The sequence below is a fragment of the Vulpes lagopus genome, chromosome 3, assembly GCF_018345385.1.
Source record: "Vulpes lagopus strain Blue_001 chromosome 3, ASM1834538v1, whole genome shotgun sequence".
NCBI classification, from domain to species: Eukaryota; Metazoa; Chordata; class Mammalia; order Carnivora; family Canidae; genus Vulpes; species Vulpes lagopus.
Window position 1 is genome coordinate 148,375,126 of NC_054826.1, and position 23,879 is coordinate 148,399,004.

General features: G+C 37.9%; 1 protein-coding gene across 4 annotated transcripts in view; it reads left to right on the plus strand.

The window, feature by feature from the left end:
* Positions 1–23,879, plus strand: part of KYAT3 (kynurenine aminotransferase 3) — a 66,650-nt gene that overhangs the window by 18,268 nt on the left and 24,503 nt on the right. For 3 of the 4 annotated variants that reach the window (XM_041749301.1, XM_041749302.1, XM_041749300.1), the window contains exons 3-6: positions 15,292–15,350; positions 15,860–16,004; positions 20,464–20,613; positions 23,283–23,369. In XM_041749301.1, coding sequence (XP_041605235.1) covers positions 15,292–15,350; positions 15,860–16,004; positions 20,464–20,613; positions 23,283–23,369 — 441 coding nt within the window. The remainder of the gene's footprint in view (positions 1–15,291; positions 15,351–15,859; positions 16,005–20,463; positions 20,614–23,282; positions 23,370–23,879) is intronic. The other variant, XM_041749303.1, reaches the window with a different exon arrangement.

Genomic DNA, 23,879 nt, shown 5'->3' on the forward strand with positions numbered 1-23,879 from the left:
GTACTTTCTCCTCTGTTCTGCTGTGAACATAAAACTACTCTAAAAATTAGGTCTGGGGCACCTGCATGACTCAGTCAGTGAAGCATCTGACTTGATTTCAGCTTGAGTCTTGATCTCAGGGTCATGAGTTTGGGCCCCACACTGAGCTCCATGCTGGGAGCTTAAAAAAAAAATAGGCCTATTTTTTTAGTGTCTTCTAAAATTTTCATGCCCAAAGCACACAAACATTTATTTTATAGCAGCTGGGCAGCCCAGGTGGATCAGCGGTTTAGCACCACCTTTGGCCCAGGGCCCGATCCTGGAGACCCAGGATCGAGTCCCATGTTGGGCTCTTGCGTGGAGCCTGCTTCTCCCTCTGCCTGTGTCTCTGCCTCTCTCTCTCTCTCTCTCTCTCTCTCTCTCTTGCTCTGTCTCTCATGAATAAATAAATAAAATCTTAAAAAAAAACCTTTATTTTATAGCAGCTGAAACAAAAACTTTCCCATCTCCTTCAGTCTGTCCTTCCCTAAAGAAATCACAGCTCTCTTTTGACATGAAAATATTATCTATCGTACAATTAGTACACACCCAAGTCTCCTTACCCTGTTTGGTGTAAAGTTACTTACCCTCTTTGTAGCTAAGAGAGTCTTTGCTACTTTCTAAGTAGATGCTAGGTGTTAAGTGTATGGTATGTTTTCCACCATGGATTTAACTTACTTAATCATGGCAATTGCATGGGGCACACATTCTTTTTTTTTTTTTTTTTTTAAGATTTTATTTATTTATTCATGAAAGAGAGTGAGGCAGAGACACAAGCAGAGAGAGCAGGCTCCATGCAGGGACTGCTTCAGTCCCATGCAGGAACTCCAGTGTGAGTCCGTGTGGGACTTGATTCTGGGACTGTGGGATCATGCCCCGGGCAGAAAGCAGGCACTTAACCTCTGAGCCACCCAGACGTCCCTGGGGCACACATTCATTTTCCTTATGAACAAAGGAAGAAACTGAGTTTCAGAGAGGTTAAATAACTTGCTACTTCACACAGCTAGTAGTTTTGATGTTTAATTTCAAAGCAAGATCTCCCTGGCTTGAAAGCTCTGCGTATTAAACAAGCTTGGAAATGTTAATTGGAACATAGGCATGTATTACAGGGCACGGAGCTTGGCAGGCCCCCTGATCTAACTTTAACATCTCTTCCTGGTACAAGTACACAGTAGAAACCCAAGAAGTCTTGCTCACTCTCAAATCCAAATTTCTAAGAGTTGCCCTGATTAGTTTTGCCTGACTCTGTTCATCACCATTCTAATTAACTGTGAGGGGTTGGAGGATGGGATTATATTGTCTAAACAAGCAAAAGGGTTCACCCCTTTAAGTATAAGTGGGGGGCAGTAAATTCACTTCTACAGGATCTTGGCTTAGATCCAGTTTTCAAAGAGAATAAATTAGGCTTTTTTTTTCCTTCACCTGAGTCCCATATTCTGGCATTCCAACCATATATTTACTTATTTTGTCAGTCCCCAGGTTTGAAGAAACTCTTGTTTCTAATAAGCTTGTTTCTCTACAGATATTATTAGATAATTTTCAAAAAAGGGCAAAATAATGACTCCTAGAAATATAAAAATGAATATATATTAAAGAATTTTATTCATATGAGAGAACAAAACAAGTTATAGCCAGTTCAAAGGAAAGTAAAAAAGCATAAATCTATATGTAATAAAGGAATTGAGTTCCAAATGAAGGCAAAACTCTTTTTTCCCACTGGATGGAGGAAAGTCCATCAAAACTCTAGAACCAGAGTTTACACGTCTGTCAGTTACCGTCAGTCTGCAAAGTGCAAATATGTCAAAGGCCAATTTTAGTTCTGTTAGAATCAGCCCTGTAAGTGCATGCTATAGCTATTGCATGTTCTCCACTAAAAAACACTTTTTTTTCCTACAATATATTGTCTCTCAGAGGGGATAGAGATTCCTTCCTTTTCACTCATTTTAGTCAACAAATATTAAATAGCTACAGCATATTAGATACAAGTAATTATAAAATTAAATGACTACATATGTTGCTTAAAAGTTCCAGTTAAATATGTGTGCCCTTGAGTTATAAGTTGGATTTTTATATACTTAAATTTTACACTTGTATATCTTAAGTCATCGGTCCGAGTTCCGTTTCCACTTCTGAGTTTTGCTTTCAGTTCTTCAACCATTACAGGAACGTTCTGTGCCATCTAGTGGCTAAAGACTGATTTGTCTGTTTTTTTGGGAATGTACATATACTCAGAGTTTGGAAGAAATCTAAAATCTATGAGATAACTCTGTTAATGTCTGCTTGCTTGAGGAGTATTTTGTCCAAAAAGAGAAAGAAACCATGATTTCAGAATGCTCTGGAACCTTTTTTTAAATTAAAATTTTTTTCATTTTTTAATAGATCTCTATGTCTTAGAGCATTATTGATAGGTTCAGAGAGCAAAATTGAGCAGAATCTAGAGAATTCCCATATATCCCCTGCCCCCCACATGCACAGCATCCCTTTTTATTGTATTGCCACCACAGTGATGCATTTGCTCCAATTGATGAACCTACATTGAAACATCATTGCTACTCAGTGTCCATAGTTTATATTGGGGTTCACTCTTAGTGTTGTACATTCCATGGATTTTGACAATGTATAATGACACAAATGCACCTTTATGGTATCCTGCAGAATAGTTTCACTGTCCTAAAAATCCTGTCTTCTACTTGTTTTTATTCCTCCTTCCCCCCAAGCCCTGGAAACCACTGATCTTTTTACTATCCTCATGATTTTGCCTTTAAGATTCTTCCATGTGTTGTCTTTGCTGAATAGCTCATTTCTTTTTATCATTGAATAATATTCTGTTGTCTGGTTGTATCACAGTTTATCCATTCACCTAATGAAGGATATCTTGGTTGCTTCCAAGCTCTGGCAATTATAAATAAAGCTGGTATAAACATTCATGCACAGGATTTTTTATGAACACAATTTTTTGACTCCTTTGTGTAAAAACCAATGAGAGTGATGACTGGGTTATATAGTATCTTTAATTTTATAAGAAACTACTCTGGCAGCTTTTTAAATCAGCTTTATCAAGATACAATAAACAGCATCCATTGAGTATAAAACTCAATGATTATTTAAAGATATGTATATATATGAAACCATTGCTGAGTCAACATACAGAACATGCCCTTCATTCCTAAAAGATTCCTTTATGTTCCTTTGCAGTCCATCCTTCACTCGGTTGATTTGCTCTAGCTTTATAGATTAGTTTGCTTTTCTGAAAAAATTACTATTTTAAGGGTGTCTGGATAGCTCAGTAAGTGGCCCTTGATTTTGGTTCAGGTCATGATCTCAGGGTTGTGAAATCAAGTCCTGTGTCCAGCTCTGCACTTGAGCATGGAGCTTGATTCTCTCTCTCCCTCTCCCTCTGCTCCTCCCACCCCTACTCACATGTACATTCTCTCTCTCTCTAGAAAAATAAAGTAATAAATAAATGAATTAAAATTTTTAAAATGATTTTAAAATTATTTTGTATTAATCGGATTATATAGTGTGTACTATCTTATTCTTTCACGTGCATAATTTTAAAATTTATGTATGTTGTAATATTCCTTTTTATTTCTGATCAGTATCCCATTATATGGATATACCATCATTTGTTTATCCCTTTATCTGTTAATGGACTTTTAGGTTGTTTCCAGTTTATTGCTGTTGTGAATAAAACAATTATGAACATTTGTGTACAAGCCATTGTATAGCCATACATTTTCATTTCTCTTAGATAAATACCTAACAGGGTGTTCTACTATGCATTGGCAAACTGAATTTAAATTAAGAAACAAGGGATCCCTGGGTGGCGCAGCGGTTTGGCGCCTGCCTTTGGCCCAGGGCGCGATCCTGGAGGCCCGGGACCACGTCGAGCTCCCTGCATGGAGCCTGCGTCTCCCTCTGCCTGTGTCTCTGCTTCTCTCTCCTCTCTGTGTATTCTCATGAATAAATAAATAAAATTTAAAAAAAAAATTAAGAAACAAAAACCTAACAGTAGAATGGTTCGGTTGTAGGGTACATTTATTTAATTTTTAAGCTAAGTGACTTTCCAATGTGGTTGTACCATTTTACATTCCCACCAGGGGTTGTATGAGTTCCAGCTGCTCCACATCCTTACCAACACTCAGTACCTACAATTTTAGCCATTCTGATCTGTATCTAGTAGCACCTCATTGTGGTTTTATTTTGCATTTCTCTAATGACTAATGACATTGAGGATCTTTTATGTGCTTTTGGACACCATTCATATATCTTCTACAAAGGGGCTGCCAAATCTTGTTTGCCTTTCTATTGAGGTATAAAAGTTCCTTTTGTATTCCAAATAGTAGTCTTTTTTAAGATATGTGTTGTAATACTTTCTCCCATTCTGTGTGTCACCTGGCAACTATTTAAGATTTGTGAGCCCGGGCAGCCCTGGTGGCCTGGCTGTTTGGTACCGCCTTCGGCCCAGGATGTAATCTTGGAGACCTGGGGTCGAGTCCCATGTTGGGCTCCCTGCAGGGAGCCTGCTTCTCCCTCTGCCTGTGTCTCTGCCCTCCTCTTCTCTGTGTGTGTCTCTCATGAATAAATAAATAAAATCTTAAAAAAAAAAAAAAAAAAGATTTGTGAGCCCACTGAATGATATTGTAGGAGAGGAAAAAAAAATAACCCTAGCATCTACCCTCCTAGGTTTTCTGATGGAGGCCCTGCAAATTAGATTTACAAAAGACAGATTAACTAGAGTAAAACATAGTTAATTAACATATGCATTGTACCTGCGCTTGAGAGAGCTCAGTGATGAGTAACTAACTCAAAAGGGGTGGTTACAAACTTGGGTTTGTATAGCATCTTAAGAAAGAAATGTATAGAGAAGTGAGAAGACAAATGAAAAGGGGCTTAGGAACGGAATATCAGGGTAGTTTTAGTAAGTGTTTTTATGTAGACTCCTCTGGTGCTATTTCAGAGTCTAGAATTGTCTCTATTATCTTGCTTATCCTGGTAGAGAGGGGAGGGCAGAGAGTTTTTCTTTCGTCTGCCTCTTCTCAGTTGCATTCAGCTCAAAATGGTCCTTATGTCAAAGTGACATACTTTGGGGTAGCATAATCTGATTCTCTACAAAATCATAATAGATTTCATAGAATTTTTTTAAGTCAACCAGTAATAATAAACATTTTTTTTAATGTTTACCATGTGCCACTGCACTATGTGCTTTACATGATGTCTCCTTTAATCCTTCTAACTGTCCTATTTTGTGAATACTATTTTCATCTCCAATTTACTAGTAAGAAAATGTGGATTTGGAAGGGTTTAGTGATTTTCTTTAATCACACTCTTAAGGTCTTTAAACACCATACTATATGTAGTCAGGTAGATTGTGTTTAAATAGTTTCCTATGGCCACTGTAACAAATTACCACAAACTTGGGGATCCCCGGGTAGCTCAGCAGTTTGGTTGCCCACCTTGAGCCTGGGGTGTGGTCCTAGAGTCCCGGGATCGAGTCCCACGTCGGGCTCCCTGCATGGAGCCTGCTTCTCCCTCTGCCTGTGTCTCTGCCTCTCTCTCTCTCTCTCTCTCTCTCTCTCTCTCTCTGTCTCTCATGAATAAATAAAGTAAAATCTAAAAAAAAAAAAAAAAAAAATTACCACAAACTTGGTAACTTAATAATATAGAAATTTATTATTCTCACCTCTGATTCAAATGAAAATGAAATTTTCAAATGAAAATTCAGTCAGTATCACTGGGCCAAAATGAAGGTGTCAACAAGAGGCTCTAGGAAATAATCTGTTCCTTATGTCTTCCAGCTTCTGGTGGCTGCTAGTACTCCTTGGCTTATGGTCATATCAGCCTAATCTGTAAGGCCAGCATCTTCAGATTGCTCTCTGCTCCATTTTCATATGGCCTTTTCATTTGCATGAAACGAAAATTTTCATTTTCATTTTCATTTGCATATCTTCTAAAGATACCTGTGATTATATTTAGGGCCCACCTAGTTAATCCAAAAAAGAATCAAGACCAACTCAAGACCCTTAATTTAATCACATCTGCAAGAATGTAAGGATATATATCAATGTACAAAGCAATAGTCACAAGTTCCAAGGGTTTGGATGTGGACATCTCTTGAGAGGTCATTTCTGAGCCTACCATAGTGGGAATTATGAGAAGATCATATCAAACAGGGGGGAAGAATTTGAATAAAAACATGGGAAATAGGTGCCTGGGTAGTTCAGTCAGTTAAGCGTCCAGCTCTTGATTTTGGCTCAGGTCTTTATGTCAGGGTTGTGGGATCAAGCCCTACATTGGGCTCTGTACACTGGGCATGGAGCCTGCTTAAGATTCTCTCTCTTTGGGGAATCTGGGTGGCTCAGTTGGATGAGCATCCAACTCTTGCTTTTGGTTCAGGTCGTGATCTCAGGGTCATGAGATTGAGCCCTGTGTCCCGCTCTGTGCTCAGTAGGGAGTCTGCTTGAGATTCTTTCTGTCCCTCCCCCTGCTCTCTCTTGTGTGCACGTGCACTCTCTCTCCCTCTCTCTCTTAAAAAAGAAGCAGCAGCAGCAGCAGCAGCAGCATAGAAAACAGAAATACCATGAATGTAATTAGAGAATGACAAGTGGCCCTGTGCTATTGAATCACTGTATGTGAGGGGATGGCATGGTGGAAGAGAAGTCTGGAAATAGATTATGGGCCTTGAGTGCCAGTTTTGAATTTGAACTATGTTTCATAGTTTGATGAGAATCACTGAAGATTTTAGAGCAAAGTGATAGCATCCCATCTTCTGTTTTAAGTGCATACTGTAGCACTGGGTGATAGGTTAGAGGAAAGATTCCATTGAAGTACTTAAAAATAAGGATAGTACTTAAAAAGAGGTAGGATTTCATTCATATGTTCAAAAGATACTTGTAAATACAACCTTCCAAACACCATTTTAGATACTGAACAAGATATAAGTCCTTGTTGTCTGAGGTTTTCATTTTTGTGAGCAAGATAGATAATTAGGAACTAATAATTTCAAATAGTGGTGAATGTTTTAAGAAAACTGAATAGAGAAATATGCTGGGGATCCCTGGGTGGCTCAGCGGTTTAGGGCCACCTTCAGCCCAGGGTGTGATGCTAGAGTCCTGGGATCGAGTCCCACGTCGGGCTCCCTGCATGGAGCCTGCTTCTCCCTCTGCCTGTGTCTCTGCCTCTCTGTGTGGTCTCTCATGAATAAATAAATAAAGCTTTAAAAAGAAATAGAGAAATATGCTAAAATCCTTGGTGGGGCTACTAGGAAAGAGGCAATGAGTAATATTAAGGCATGTAGTTTTAGAAGACTTTTGAGGAGGGTATATTTTAATGTTTGTGTGTGTGTGCGTGTGTGTGTGTGTGTGTGTGTGTGTTTAACCATACAAATATTTATGGAGTAGGGAAAGAACCTCATTTGCATCTCCCCCAAGGCACCATGAGGTCTGACCAAACACACACACACACACACACACACACACACACATACACACACCTTCCTTGCTACACACCAGTTTCCAAGGGCAGGAGGCAGCCATTGCTCCTCAGCATACACCCAACAAACAAAGTCAAGGTGAGGTGAAGTGGAGTGGGGAATCTGGGGAATCATTGAATAGAATGACATGAGGAGCCAGCCACATAAGTAAGATCTAACAGAAGGGCATTCCAAGCAGAGCCCACAGCAATTGCAAAGGCTTTTATATCAGCAACATTGCTGCACTGTCTTTTTATTCCAAGATTGAGGCTAAAGGAGTAGCCCGCCTGTCAGAGACATGGTCTTCTCATAGTAGGGGAGAGAAGCCAAAACCATGCAAAAGCATTTACATGTTCTTAGACGTGTGTGTCACATCCATTGACCAGAGCAAGTCACATGGGCAATCTCAAAATCACTTCTTCAGAAAAGTAGAGGTGAATAACTATACAGAGTAATATAATGATAGGAACAAACCAGGTATGTTTGAGGTATAGGAAGAAGAGAGGCTCAGTGAAAATAGGAAACCTTGGTTTGTTTTGTCACTGATATATCCCACACCAAAGGGTGCCTTGTACACAATACATATTCAATAAATATTTGTTGCATGAATAAACGAAAGCCAGTGTGGTTAGAATGTAAACACGACATGAGGTTGCAGTCACTAGCAATGTATCAGCTGGCATATAAGAGGAGACTTCATTTCACCCCTGCCTTAGAATTTGGTTCTACAGCCAGCTCTTTCCCCTGGCCCTCTGTTGCAGCAGTAGAAGCTTCAGCTCCATATCTTTAGCTCTGCTACAGATTCAGGGTATCTGCAGCACTCTCCCCATGAACCTTCCCGTTGAGATGGACTGCCAGAGCCTGAGACCCTTCCCTTCTTTTAAGAACATCATCAACTCCTATTCCCTGGAAAATGCTCTTTTTCCCATTCCAACCATGTTTTTCAGTAGAAGCTAATTTTTTATAGAGGTACTATCCAGGGGTGTTGACAGGTTCTGGCTCAGGGAGCATACCTGGAAGAATCGGGGGATTGTGAAGTCAGGTTTGTTACCTTTATTTGAGTGATAGTGAGCACATGAAAAAGACATCATCCAAAAAAGAAAAAAAAAGAAAAAAAAAGAAAGGCATCATCATTCAGCTACATCTCTATACTTGTCATGATCTTGCTCTACACTGCTTTTGCTGACATTTTTTTCATCATGGTCTTAACAACCATACTTACATAGTACTTTTTAAATTATTGGGGAAAAGCCACAGTTTATTAGCCAAGGCCAGGTCATTCAGAGTCCTTCCCTAGAATTTTCCAAATTGGAGTAGAGAAAGCAATACTCAGTCCCTCTGGTGGTGAAATTGGGAGGCGTGACTGTGCTTTTGTCTCCAGTGGAGAAAAGCAGACCAAGATTGGGTAGAAATGTAGATGAAGCAGAACCTGGTGAGATTCAGGTTTCTGGCTTCAGTTACCCATAAGCCTAGCTATACTTCTTTCCTTATTGTGGTGACACGAGCTTTCTAATAAATTCCCCTTTTTTGCCTAAACTGATTGAGTTTCTGTCTGTGCAACTAAGAGAACTGGGTAATATAGCTTCAGGAGCTTCAAAGGCATCTATGCACTGATCTGTTTCTCACACTCAAAGCTAGGAAAGAGTATAACAAAGTTTTTTAGTCAGATTCAGATTTCTGGCAAACTCTCAAACTGGTAAAGTGTCAGTAAATTATGCAATTTTTTATGCAATTATTTGTAAAGTTTCTTTTTATTTTTAAAAAAATATGTATTTAGGGGATCCCTGGGTGGCTCAGTGGTTTAGCACCTGCCTTTGGCCAGGGCTTGATCCTGGAGTCCCGGGATCGAGTCCGTGTTAGGCTCCCAGCATGGAGCCTGCGTCTCCCTCCTCCTGTGTCTCTGCTTCTCTCTCTCTTTCTGTGTGTCATCAATCAATCAATTAATCTTTTAAAAAAAATATATGTATTTATTTTAGAGACAGAGAACATGAAAGAGTGAGCACAGGGAGGGGCAGAAGGAGAGGGAGAGAGAAAACTTAGCAGACTCCTCAATGAGTGTGGAGCCCAACTTGGAGGCTGTTCTCATAACCCTGAGATCGCTACTAGAGCTGAAACCAAGAGTTGGACACCTGACTGCATCACCCAGAGGCCTGCAAAATTTCTTTTTAAAACAGACCTGTAGGGCAGCCCTGGTGGCACAGTGTTTTAGTGCTGCCGGCAACCCAGGACGTGATCCTGGAGACCCTGGATCGAATCCCACGTCAGGCTCTCTGCATGGAGCCTGCTTCTCCCTCTGCCTGTGTCTCTGCCTCTCTCTCTCTCTCCCCGTCTCTATGAATAAATAAATAAAATCTTTTAAAAAAAATAGACCTGTATATTTTTTAAAAAGACATTTAGGGAGTAAGTGCTGAGGAATGAAGGAAAATGACACTGTGTTATCACTATGGTTGTTGGAACATCAAATTTTATACCTTACATTTTCCATAAAAGTAAACCAAAAGTTGTGTGTTTAGTTAGCTTAGCTGGAACTAGATGACTATATATTGATATATCATCTTTCTAGTGATAATAAATACTTGTGTTTATAGGGCATTCACCTCCATATCAAACTTTAAAATGGAAGGAAATGGAAACAGAGCAGAAACCCTATAATGAAATGCACAGTGGAAACACTACCTATAATTGCAAAACACTGGAAGTAACAAATGCCCAAATGATAAGGGATGAATGAGTAAAGTGTGGTATATAAATAACCTGAAATAATATCTGCTAATTAAAAGTGAAAATTTTATGATGACTGAGAAAATTTGTAACATCATTAAGATACTCTGTTAAAAGAAAAGGCAAATGTTTTAAAAATTACATGTGATTGCAACTATAAATAATGGATGTTTTGGCTGCCCTACCTGCCCAGACAGCACATTAGAGGGTTGCCCATTATATGGTCATTTACTTTCTGCTCCAGCCTAGACCTGAAGTACTAGAGTCTGTTTCTCATGTCTGATTATTCTCTTTATCTCTCTAACCATCAGCTTTGTTATTTCTGTTTCTGACCTTTTCTTGCACTCTTTATCCTTTTTATGCTTGACTCATAGATGTAACAGCTTCAACTTACCCAGCTTCACCACACCATTTCAGAAGACTTTCTTACCTATCCTATCCCACCTAAAACCAACAGGTCTTACAGGCAGAGTCCTCAAAATATATATAGTTGAAACTGTAGTATACTAGAGTCATAGATAACTGGTAATATTTTTTCTTCTTTCCAAGTTTTTCTTGTTCAAACACCATTGCAGTAATCATTTTAGAATAGCAATAAGCTTTTCTCATCTCTGCCAAGAGTGGCACCTAGTGGTGAATTTGTAGAACTTCACTTTTCAGCCTCAAGTTGACAAAAAAAGATGCTAATTATTTCACTAGCATTTTTGTGTTTATCCCATATGAGTGCAATATATGTATGCCAGGCATTAATCTCCCTGGGAGCAGGAACCAGCTCATGAAATAGCTGGTCCAGAAATTATGCAGGTCCTGTAGATTTCCTATCATATACCTGAGGCTCATACTTAATTCCCCATAGGATCCAGTTTTATTTTCATTTCATAAGACTGAATCTACTCTGACAGTAATTCTTATATAGTGCGTATTTGCATCTATTCCTGAATCTTGATGTTTTTAGACACTATAGGGTGTCTTGTTAATGTTCATCACTGTATTAATTTCCTCTGGCTGCCTTAACAGAGAACTACAAACTAAGTGGCTTAAGCAACAAAACTGTATTAGCTCACAGTTTTGTAGACTAAAAACCCAAAGGCAAAGTGTGCCAGGGTTGGTTTCTTCTGTATGATGTGAGAATGAGTCTGTTCATGCTTTTCCCCTAGTTTCTGGTAGTTTGCTGTCAATCTCTGGCATTCCTTGGCTTTCAAAAGCACCACCTCGATCCCTACTTTCATCTTCATGTGACATCCTCTCTGTATGCCAGACTGTCCCCAAGTTTACCCTTTATGTAAGGACACTGTCATATTGGATTAGCCTCCTTGCAACCCATGACCTTAATTTAACCAATTACATCTGCAACGAACCTATTTCCAAATAAGGTCACATTCTGAGGTAATGGGTGATAGGGCCTCAACCTGAATTTGGAGGGGTACACAATTCAGCCCACAATAATCATTCTACCTCCAGACTTCATTTCTGCCATGTTGGTATCAGGCATAGCCATGAATTGCTTTGGCCAATACCATGTGAGTAGAAACGGTATGTGAACATCTAAGTAGAAACTAAAAAATTTTTTCCCTCTCCTATGAAACTGACAGTATTCCAAAAAGAGGCTATTTCATCAGCTCATGTCTCAGAGTGACAGTGACATGGAACAATGCAGCAGCTGACCCTCAGTGAATATGTAGTATGAAAAAGAAGCCTTTGTGATTTTAAGCTACCAAGACCTTGGGGTCATTTGTTACTGAACCATAAATTAACTTAAGCTGATGCAATAAGTACCTAACATAATTTAAGTTAAGCCAACTGATACCATACGTTCACTTCTAATGTGTGGATTTTTGCATTCATTCATCAGATACTTGCTGAAAATTTTCTATGTGCTAAGCGTAGTTCTATGTGTTGGACACCATTATAGTTAATTTTGTGTCAACATGGCTAGGCCAAGGAACCCAGATATCTATATCAGTGTAGATGTCTCTGAAGGTGTTTTTCAAATGAGATTAATATTTAAATCAGTAGATTTTAAGTAAAATGCCCTCTATAGAATATGGGTGGGCCTGATTTAATCAATTGAAGGCCTTAAGAGAAAAAAGATTAAGGTTCCCCCCAAGAAGAGAGACTTCTGCCTCTAGGCTGCCTTTAGCCTCTGAGCTGTAACACCAACTCTTCTTGGGTCCCCAGCCTGCTGGACTGCTTTGCAGACTCCAAACTCGCTGGCCCCCACAAGTCGCATGAGCCAGTTCCTTGAATCGCTGTATGTATGCACATCCAATTGGCTCCATTTCTGTGGAGACACCTGATTAATACAGACACATACCAGTGAACAAGCTAGAACTAATCCTCAGTGCTTACAGTCTAAGGAAGGATATAGGTAAATAAACAGGAAAATTATGTGTTATATAATAAATGATGGAAAGTACTCCATGTAATAGGAGAATATAAGAAGAGCACATAACCTTGACCTAGGGAATCAGAAAATACTCTCTGGAAGAAATGAAGTCTAACTTGAGAGCTGAAAAGTGGCAAGTGGATTAGGAGTTATTCAAGTGCAGAAACAGGGTGGTGGGGAGCAGGGATCAAATTGAGTATAGCATTCTCAACAGGAGCATTATTGCCCTCAAGGGGAGAAAATTGGTGCTTGGCAGGTGAAATCAACCATAGCTAATACAATGTTTTGTGACCTTGTAAAGCTCAACCCTGCCTTACAGAATCATACTTCTTATTCTATAAGGCAGTGGGGGAGACGATTAGAAGAAATATCTAAAAGGTCTCTTTATGGGGGCAGTGATGAAAAAGAGGTTGAAAAACATTGGTGTAGAAAGACCATTAAGATAGAGGAATGATCTTATGTGAAGGTACAGAAGTAAGATGGAATATCTGAAATATTAAAATGGTTGAGGCATAGAAGTGAGAGGAGCAGAGACCGGGAGGTTGTGAGAGAGACTGTTCTGGACATAAATTTTAAAATTAAATCTGGAAATGTGTTTTGCCTTCAATTATCCAAATATTTTAAGTAAAATTAGACTTTATGTCTAAATGATCTGCTGCAGACTTTGCTCACTTTTATATATGATTTTGTACTTTGTAGCCACATGCTAAATGAATCATTAAGTTTTAAATATTTTTTTAAGTGAAAAGGACAATTGTTAAAATATCTTTTGCTGTCTATCATTCTGGGATTTTTTAGTTTTATAATTGTAGTTTCTAGAATAGCATCGTGTTCAGGTGGGTACTTAATCATAATGCTATTCTGGAAGACACCTTAACCTCTGGAGAATATGCATGTGATTTACTTCATTGGAGTTTCAAGGATTAAAAAATATGAGAATAAAAGATATTTTTCTTGGTTCCATTGTTGGAATAAAATGAGAACAATGATCTATTTAATAACCATTATCATTATCTTCTTCCCGGATTGAATTAAAATTGCTTTAATATTCTATTAGGAAAAATCTTTGTAAAAATGCTGCCAATCATTTTTCTCCCCTAGCAGCTTGTTAACAGTGAACTCAACGCTAATTCAGTGCTTTGGGGAGATAGTATAAACTTAATTTTAAGATCTAGAGAACTAAGAAATTGTATGCTGTACCATAATTTTAACTTTTAATATTTTTCTACCATAACTCTAGCTTGCTTGATGTAAGGAGACCCGATCTAAACATCTAATATACATTTTTTAGGAGGCAGCATTCTGGTAATATTTTTATAAGGTTTTATTACAGAAAAGACAGTATATAGAAATAGATCTGGGGCACCTGGGTACTAATTGGTTAAGCATCCGACTCTTTTTTTTTTTTTAATTTTTATTTATTTATGATAGTCACAAAGAGAGAGAGAGAGGCAGAGACACAGGCAGAGGGAGAAGCAGGCTCCATGCACCAGAGCCTGATGTGGGATTCGATCCTGGGTCTCCAGGATCGCGCCCTAGGCCAAAGGCAGGCGCTAAACGGCTGCGCCACCCAGGGATCCCAAGCATCCGACTCTTGATTTCGGCTTGGGTTGTGATCTCAGGGTTGTGAATTGAGCCCTGTGTTGGCGGAGGAGGCGGGTGGAGGTGGGGAGGGTTTGTGCTCAGCATGAGTCTGCTTGAGATTCTCTCTCTCTCTCTCTCTCTCTCTCTCTCTCCCTAGCTCTGCCCCTTTCCCTGCTCATATGCTCACTCAAAAATAAATAAATAAAATCTAAAAAGAAATCTGGGTATGTATTTCAGAGTAAAACTGCCTGGGTTCAAATCCTGAGTTGAATCTATTTGAGTTTAAATGTTACCAGCTTTTGGGATCCCTGGGTGGCGGGATCGAATCCCATGTCGGGCTCCCGGTGCATGGAGCCTGCTTCTCCCTCTGCCTGTGTCTCTGCCTCTCTCTCTCTGTGACTAGCATAAAAAAAAAAAAAAATTTTTTTTTTTTTAAATGTTACCAGCTTTTGTAAACTTGAGCAGGTGTATGAAGTTCTGTAACCTTATCCTCTATACCTCACTTTGCCTGTATGTAAATTAGGGATAACAAGAGAACCACTACATAGAGTTGTTGTGAATATGAAATGAGTTAATTATGTACAACACTGAGAACAGTGCTTGGTACATACTCAGTACTCAATAATATGATCTCTTATTATTTGGGACTCTTTATTGAGTAGTTTTAAAACCTTTTTTTTTTTTTTTTTTTTTTTTTTGAGTGCTTCTGCCATACAAGATTATTTGTGGAACTGTTAGGACATCTTACCTAAAACAATCCTCAGAGAATAATTTAAGGCATTTTTTTAAGCTGACTTTTTTTTTAGTATCATTATTGTTCTCTTCAGTATATTTCAGGCCTTCAAACTGGCTTCTTTTTTTAGGCTAGGATGAAATTTTTATTCTTTTGTGATAAACATCCAAGGATCAGAAGAAAAAACAGCCCTTAGGGGAGTAGGTGGGAGATGATTCCACTTCAGATTTTTGCACTGGGGTCTGGCATTTGTCATTATGGTACTTCTTTTTCCATGGCAACAATAGGGAAAAGAGGTAGAGTTATCTATGATTTTCTGGCTTTTTTGAATTTTGATTAAAGAAATATTAAAAACCTTTCAATAATTATATCTTTCAGAAGATGTCTTTGAAAATTACCAATGCAAAACGAATTGAAGGCCTTGATAGTAACGTGTGGTAAGTATCTTAGAATAAACAATAATAATTTGGTGAAGCTTTTCTCCTACATGTTTTGATATTCTTAGTTGGGAATTGTTAGCCTCCTCTATGATCTACAAATAAAGACATTATAATTTATTTATCAAGTGAAACTGGAAGGAAGTTAAGAATCCATACCCTGATTTATTCATCTGGCACATGTGCTAAGCCTGCAAATAAGGCAGAGAAAAGGACAAAGAACTTCTTGTGATCCATGAGGAAGCTGGTATTGTTGAGGGAAGAAAATAGATGATGAAACTATGGGTATCATGAAATTGAAATTTGTAAGAAACTTTTAAGTTTATTAGTTCAGCCATCATTTAATGAGATAGTCATTTTGTAGGTGGTAAAGTTTTTGTTGGGAACTCACTTCGTTTTTATTTGTAAGACTAAATGAAGTCTTAGTTTCTCAGTTTTATGTTAAGATCATGAGGTATAAAAAGCTAAGTTGGTAATTATTAGTACTAATTAGTATTTTTTAATTTTAGGATTGAATTTACAAAGTTGGCTGCTGACCCCTCTGTTGTGAATCTTGGTCAAGGCCTCCCAGATATATCCCCTCCTATATATGTGAAGGAGGAGTTATCAAAGATTGCAGCAATTGATAGCCTGAACCAGTATACACGAGGCTTTGTAAGTATATGAAGACAATGTGGGGCATGAACTTGTATTTTATATTGTATTGTGTAGAATGTCATCCTATCACTTATGTATACTTGACTTTCTGGGACCAGCTGTCCCAACCTGATAATCAGAGGAACCCCCATCATTGCCTTTCTCTACTAAAAGGAGCAGTTCCCAACTTCTAACCCCTCCTATCTTGGTCCTTCCTTTACTGCTGTTCTAGTGTAGGGTCTTATGGCAACAAGGAAGGGAGAGTTGCCTCTTTTTTTTTTCCAATTTATTTAGTATTATTATTCCAGTATGGTTAACATACAGTGTTATATTAGCTTCAGGTGTACAGTATTGTGATTCAGCAATTCTATACATTACTCAGTGCTTATCACTATGTGTACTCTTAATTCCCTTCACCCATCTCACCCGTGCCCCTACTGACCTCCCCTCCGCTAACCATCCATTTATTCCCTCTAGAGTTAAGAGTCTGTTCTTTGGTTTGTCTCTCTCTCTCTCTTTTTTTCCTTTGTTTTGTTTCTTAGATTCCACATTTGAGTGAAATTGTATACTATTTGTCTTTCTCTGACTTATTTCACTTAGCATTATACTCTCTAGCCCCATCCATGTTGTTGCAAATGTCAGGATTTTATTCTCTTTGATGGCAGAATAATATTCCATAATGCATATAGTATATATACTATATACATGCACACATACATTCCATTTTATATGTGTATGTATATATATAAATATATACACACACATACACTCTACATCTTCTTTATCCATTCATCTCTCTCTCTTTTTTAAGATTTTATTGTTTATTCATGAGAGACAGAGAGAGGCACAGACATAGGCAGAGGGAGAAGCAGGCTCCATGTGGGGAGCCCGATGCAGGACTTGATCCTGGGACTCTGGGATCACGCCTTGAGCCAAAGGCAGACACTCAACCACTGAGCCACCCAGGTGTGCCATCCATTCGTCTCTCAATGGACACTTGCGCTGGCTATTGTAAATAATGCTGCTATAAACATAGGGTGCCTATATCTTTTTGAAGATTCTTTAGGTAAATATCCAGAAGCATTACTGGATCATATATAGCTCTATTTTTAAGTTTTTGAGGAACCTCTATACTGTCTTTCACAGTGGCTACATCAGTTTGCAGAGAATATTCTCTTGGCACACATCATATTTTCTCTCCCATTAACACATGCAGCCTCAGCACTGGCCTCTTAATTAATATTTTATTTTCAGCTAGTTACTTTCTTCCTCTCTGCTTCTCTGCCGATCCCTGTACTTCTGTGATGAAATACCTAGGATATCCAAAGATCCCTAGATTCTACCAAAAAACTACCACAATTTATTACCACAATTGAGCAGGATTGAAGGACACAAGGCCAATGTACAGAAACCAATTGTATTTCTGTATGCTAAAAATGAACAGCTGGAAAGTAAAATTTAAAAAAAAATACCATTTACAATAGCATCCCAAAATGTTAAGTATTTGAACAGAATTTTTAAAATATATGCAAGATCTATGCAACAAAAACTACAAAACTTTGGAGTGGTATATGAGATTCATGGATTGGGAAATAAAATATTGTAGTGAGTTCTCCCTAAATTGATCCTTAATGGAGTTTGGCAAACTATGGCCTTGAGGCATATCTGACCCAGTCTTGAATTTTGTAAATTAAGTTTGATTAGAACATAACCTATGCCCCTTTGTATTTTTAAAAATTTGTTTAAATTCAATTTAGTTAACATATAGTGTATTATTAGTTTCGGGGTAGAATTATCAGTTGTATATAACACCCACTGGTCATTACATCAAGTGCCCTCCTTAATGCCCATCACCCCACTCACCTCTTCCCCAGCAACCCTTAATTTGTTTCCTACAGTTTAGGGTCTCTTATGATTTGCCTCCCTCTCTGTTTTTATCTTCTTTTATTTTTCCTTTCTTTCCCTTAGGTTCATCTGTTTTGTTTCTTAAATTCAACACATGAGTGAAATCATATGGTATTTGTCTTTCTGTGACTAATTTCACTTAGCATAATACTCTCTAGTTCCATCCATGTCGTTGCAAATGGCAAGATTTCATTCTGTTTGATGGCTGTATATTCCATTGTGTGTGTATACATACCACATCTTCTTTATCTGTTCATCTGTTGGTGAACATCTGGGCTCTTTCCATATTTTGGCTATTGTGGACATTGCTACTATAAACATTGGGGTGCAAGTGCCCCTTTGAATTAGCACATTTGTATCTTTTGGATAAATACCTAGTAGTGCAAATTGCTGGATCATAGGGTAGCTCAGATTTTAACTTGAGGAACCTCCACACTGTTTTCCAGAGTGGCTGCACCAGTTTGCATTCCTACCAACAGAGCAAGTGGGTTCCCCTTTCTCCACATCTTCACTAACATCCATTGCTTCCTGAGTTGTTAGTTTTAGCCATTCTGACTGGTAGTTTTGATTTGTATTTTCCTGATGATGAGTGATGTTGAGCATTTTTTTCATGTGTCTATTGCCATTTGTATGTCTTCTTTGGAGAAATGTCTGTTCATGTCTTCTGCCCATTTCTTGACTGGATTTTTTATTTTTTTGGTATTGAGTTTGAAAGATTCTTTATAGATTCTGAATACTAGCCCTTTATCTGATATGTCATTTGCGAATATCTTCTCGCATTCCCTGGGTTGCCTTTTAGTTTTGCTGATTGTTTCCTTTGCTGTAACCTATGCCCATTTAAAAAATATTTTCCAGTGTGATGGGAGATAAGCACTGGGTGTTATGCTATATGTTGGCAAATTGAATTTAAAGTAAAAAAAAATAAAAATAAATTATTTTCCAGTTTTTGTAAATATATCTGTTTTTATATTGGAATAAGCACAGGGGATGGCATTTGCACTGTCACCAGGCTGTGGATGACATTCGTCACCTCATGGGAATGGGAAGGAAGTGTTGAGGAGAGATCATAATTATTTTTAACACATCTTTGCCTAGTTTTAATTATTATATGATGCATGCATTATTTTTGTAATTAAAAAATTTTTAGAACACAGACCCTTATTGTTTTGAGGAAAGATGTGTAGTGTTTATGGTGGCTTTCAGATCATCCTTTGCTACAATTTGTTAGACCTGTGATTAAAATGAAATTCAAAGGAAAGTTTGGATTTCTGGGAGTGGTGACAATCTTCTCTTGCTCTTTTCACAAATCATGTATATTTTGTGGAACTTGAATTTAAGTAGTCTTTTTCTTTTGCTATTACTTTTAAGTTTACTGGCTATGTTCCGTCACCTTCCCTATTATTAATTATACCCAGTTTCTTTAATATTATAATATCTCCTAATTTCAAAATATGAAAAATGTGCTATAGCTTTGTTTTTATTGATTTTAATTGGGTGAAGATCTGTGACATACTAGCCAACATTCTACCAAAGGTGACAAACAAAAGTATCTTTAACAAAAGATACCTCCCTTTCATGTAAACTAGAATAGATAACTTAGAACAACCAAAGACTATTTTACTTTGTAAACTTGGGGTATATTCCACTCGCCTCCTTCTTGTCCTGTGTCCTGACCCAGTTTATTCCTCCAGAGCCCTAGGTGCTTTGCAAAAAAGACACACATGCTCTGCACTTGGACTCTCACTTGCAACTGACAAACATGAAGGTGGTTCTCCAAAAGCAAAAAAAGGAGCCACATGCTAGGCAGGAAAAATAAATACTGACTTCAATGCCAAATAAGACAAGGAGGAGAAAAGGAAAGGAAAAGAAAGAGAAAGAGGGGGAGAGCAGAGAACATAGAAGAAGAGAAGAATCGAGGAAGAGACTTTGTGCATTTATAATCTTTTCATTCCTCCTGAGGAACATTGTTCGCTTGGATGATTCCTCCCCTCTAGGCTATCACAGTGGTGAAGAATGTCCTACTTCCTCCTAACATTTACTCTCACATGAGCACTAATGTGCATTTCTTTGAGGAATTTGCTTTGCCCTCTCTGCATAGTCCATTGGTTGGCATAATAGCCTCTCTGGTAACATGGAAGAATAGATTCAGGATATATAGACAATGCAGGTTTTCTTCTTTTAACTGGGGAAAAGTCCAACTCTATCCAATCTGATTTAATTATTGTCAACAATAAAGTAATTGAATGTGATTCGATTGCTATCAAAAGTACATTTGATACTGAAGTCAATTTTTATCAAAGCAAATAGGTTGGAACTTTTTAAAATTCCAAAACCAATTGGTTAATAGGATTTTTATTAGTCGTTAGCAAGTTTTTATGACCATTGATGTAGGAATCCTCTGAAAGTAGGGGAAAATGTTTTTTATTTCCACTAAAAATACAAATTTTCTTTGGATAATTATAAACATAAAACCCAACTTTTAAAAATTCTTTCATTTTAGATCCAGAATACTTCCAAGTAGATCCTGTAATCAAATTCAAGGGTTTTTTTTTTCTTCTTTTGTACTCAACAGGGTCATCCATCACTTGTGAAAGCTTTATCCTGCTTATATGAAAAATTTTATCAAAATCCAATCAATCCAAATAAAGAAATTCTTGTAACAATAGGAGCATATGGATCTCTTTTTAATGCCATTCAAGGATTAATTGATGAGGGAGACGAAGTAAGTATATTAACATTATCATCTTACCTATATCAATCGTTATCATTTATACTGCCTTTGAGTCTTTTACTTATTTCACACTCTATTTTTTTCCACACTCTATTTTTAATAATTTTTGAAGTATAGTACACACAAGTAAAATTCATAGATACTAAGTATTCAGCTTGATAAATTTTTTACATGTATATATTTACGTGTGTGTGTGTGTATATCCATGTAACCACATACCAGATGAAGATACAGTACATTTCCAGCACCCAAAAGGCTCCCTTTTACCCCTTCCTAGTTTATATTCTCCCAGAGGTAACTACTCTTCTATCTTCTATCACCATAGGCTCATTTTACCTGCTCTTTAACCTGATATAAATGGAATCACACAGTATGTATTCTTGAACGGCTTCTTTCATTTATCATTATGTCTCTGAGATTCATCTATTTTGTTGCATGTGACTCATTCTTATATTTACAGCCTGTTTAGATAAGGGTAACTGGAAGGGGCTAGCAATGATGGGGAAAATGGCTCTTTCATTTGCACTACTAAAATTACCCTTATCTGAACTCAATCAGCAAGCACTTGGTTAGTGTGTTTTTGTGCCTGGCATTGTTAGCAGCACCATGTGTAACGAAAAGGATGAGTGATTTTTGCTTTAGTGCTATGACCCACATGGCCCCAAATTCAGTCTCTGCTCCCATGTCCCCATCATTATTCCAATACCTCTGCATCAGTATTTTCTGACCTCTTCATTCATTCAGAAATCACTGAGGATCTCCTGTACTAGGCACCATGGGAGATTTTTTTTAAGTCTGTGTGGAAGGAGTTCCCTGCTAGTAGAAGAGATACTGGCAAACTGGTGAATAGGAATGCATGTAATAGTCAGTAACGGAGAATGTGTAAGTTATGGTGGTGATGGCTCTGCTAATGCAGGCCTGGAAAACTCCAGAGAGGCATTGCTTAAGCAGAGTCTGAGGAATGAATATTTACTCTGATCTGTGTTGTTGTTAATTCCTTTCTTTGAGCTCTCACGGCACTTTATCTGTGCCTCTTATATAAAAGATACTGCTATTAACTTTGTATTATGTTATTCTTTTACATCTCTAATTCCCTCTACTATGCCAGACAATAAACTACTTAAGGAAACATCTTAAGGAAGTATAGGTACACTTTCATATACGTAATCTCCTTTAATCCTATAAACTAGTTGGAAGTTTTATCTCATTCTTCGATGTTGTTAATCCTTTGTTGCGTCCTCCTTCTGGAGCATCTAGAGGCTCAGCCCTTGACCTTCTTTTCTTTGTTCATTCTTCCCTGATCACTGTATCTGATCACTTTCTATCACATTGACCTGTTTTATATTCTTTATAGCATTTATTAGTATCTGAAATTATCTAATTTACTTCTGTCTTTTCTGGTTTATTGTGTCTCTCTGTAGAATATAAGTTCCAGGAGAACCAGTTTATTGCTGTACTGCCAGTCCCTAAAATACTCAGTGCTCAGTAAATACTCTTTAAAAAAAGAGAGGGGCATTATTCCCATCATAAAAATAAAGAAATTACGGCAAAGAGTGTCAAGTATATTCTTTCAATTTTACCTCCTTGCCTCCCCAGTTTATTTTCCTTTATTGAACTCTCACTTCAAATCAGGCACTGTGTTTCTCACCAGAGTTCAAAGATAGGTCATCCTGGTCCCTGAGAATTTCACAGACTAATTAAGAACTTACAGTCCACCTGAGGGAAAGATCTCTTCCCAAAGGGAACAAACAAAGATTCTGAAATCAAGAGTCGACATTCAACCACCTGAGCCACCCAGGCACCTCAGCATTGTTATTTATCCAAGCAAAAAAAAAAAAAAAAAAAAAAAAAAACTATTCTAGTATTCAAAAGACTCCCAAATAGCCATTAAAATAACAAATATTAAAACCATAATATATGAAATTTTCATGAAATATTACTAGGTTTAAAAAGAGGGGCGCCTGGGTAGCTCAGTTGGTTAAGTACCTAACTTTTTTTTTTAAGGTTTATTTATTTTTAAAGATTTTATTTATTTATTCATGATAGACACACAGAGAGAGGCAGAGGCACAGGCAGAGGGAGAAGCAGGCTCCATGCAAGGGGCCCAATGTGGGACTCGGTCCTGGGTCTCCAGCATCACACCTGGGCCAAAGGCAGATGCTCAACCGCTGAGCCACCCAGGGATCCCCAAGTACCTAACTCTTGATCTCAACTCAGATCATGATCTTAGGGTTGTAAGATCAAGCTCCCCATCATTCTGGGCATAGAACCTGTTTAAGATTCTCTTTCTCCCGGACAGCCCGGTGGCTCAGCAGTTTAGTGCTGCCTTCAGCCTAGGACCTGATCCTGGAGACCAGGGATCAAGTCCTACGTCGGGCTCTCTGCATGGAGCCTGCTTCTCCCTCTGCTTGTGTTTCTGCCTCTCTCTCTCTCTCTCTCTCTCTGTCTCTCTCTCTCTCTCTCTCTCTCTCTGTCTCTTAAAAAAAAAAAAAAGGTCTCTTCCATTTGGCCGTTAGCTCCGTGAAAACAAGGAAGGCCAGCTTTTTCACTGCTGCATCTCAGCATGTAGTATGATACCTTACACATAGTAGGTACACAGAATTTTTTAAATGAATGAGTAATTGATATGTTTGTTACTTTCTTATTTGGTTTTATTTTAGGTCATAATAATAGTGCCTTTCTATGCCTGCTATGAGCCCATGGTGAGAATGGCTGGAGCAACACCTGTTTTTATTCCCCTAAGATCTGTAAGTTTGCCAGTACCATTCACATGCTTTAAGGCGTTTTGAAAATATATATAATTACTTTGTCCCTGATAAAATTTCTACTTTGTTTACATTTTGGGATTTATTATGTATCTCTATTAGGCTAAAGGTAATCAACATCTTCAAAAGGGCAACTTTATTACTTTATCCTGTGTTTGCCATGTGTCTCTGTTGTATTAGCATTCATATTATATGTAATGTTATCTTTTGTAGTTATGTGGCTCCCCCACCAACATGAGCACCACCAGCTCAGAAACCATTTCTAACTCACTTTTATAGCACCACTCCCCAGTGACTAACTGTATGGTGTATGCTGGGTGCTCCATAAATGCTTTTTGAATTCTGAATGAAGTGATTTTTTATTTTTATTTTTGCTATTATTTTTAGGAATTTAATAAAGTGTGCTACCACTGTCTTTTTAAAAATCTTACTAAAATAAATAATACATGAGGTGAATCACAGACTCCTATATTAGCCTTACAGTACTAAACA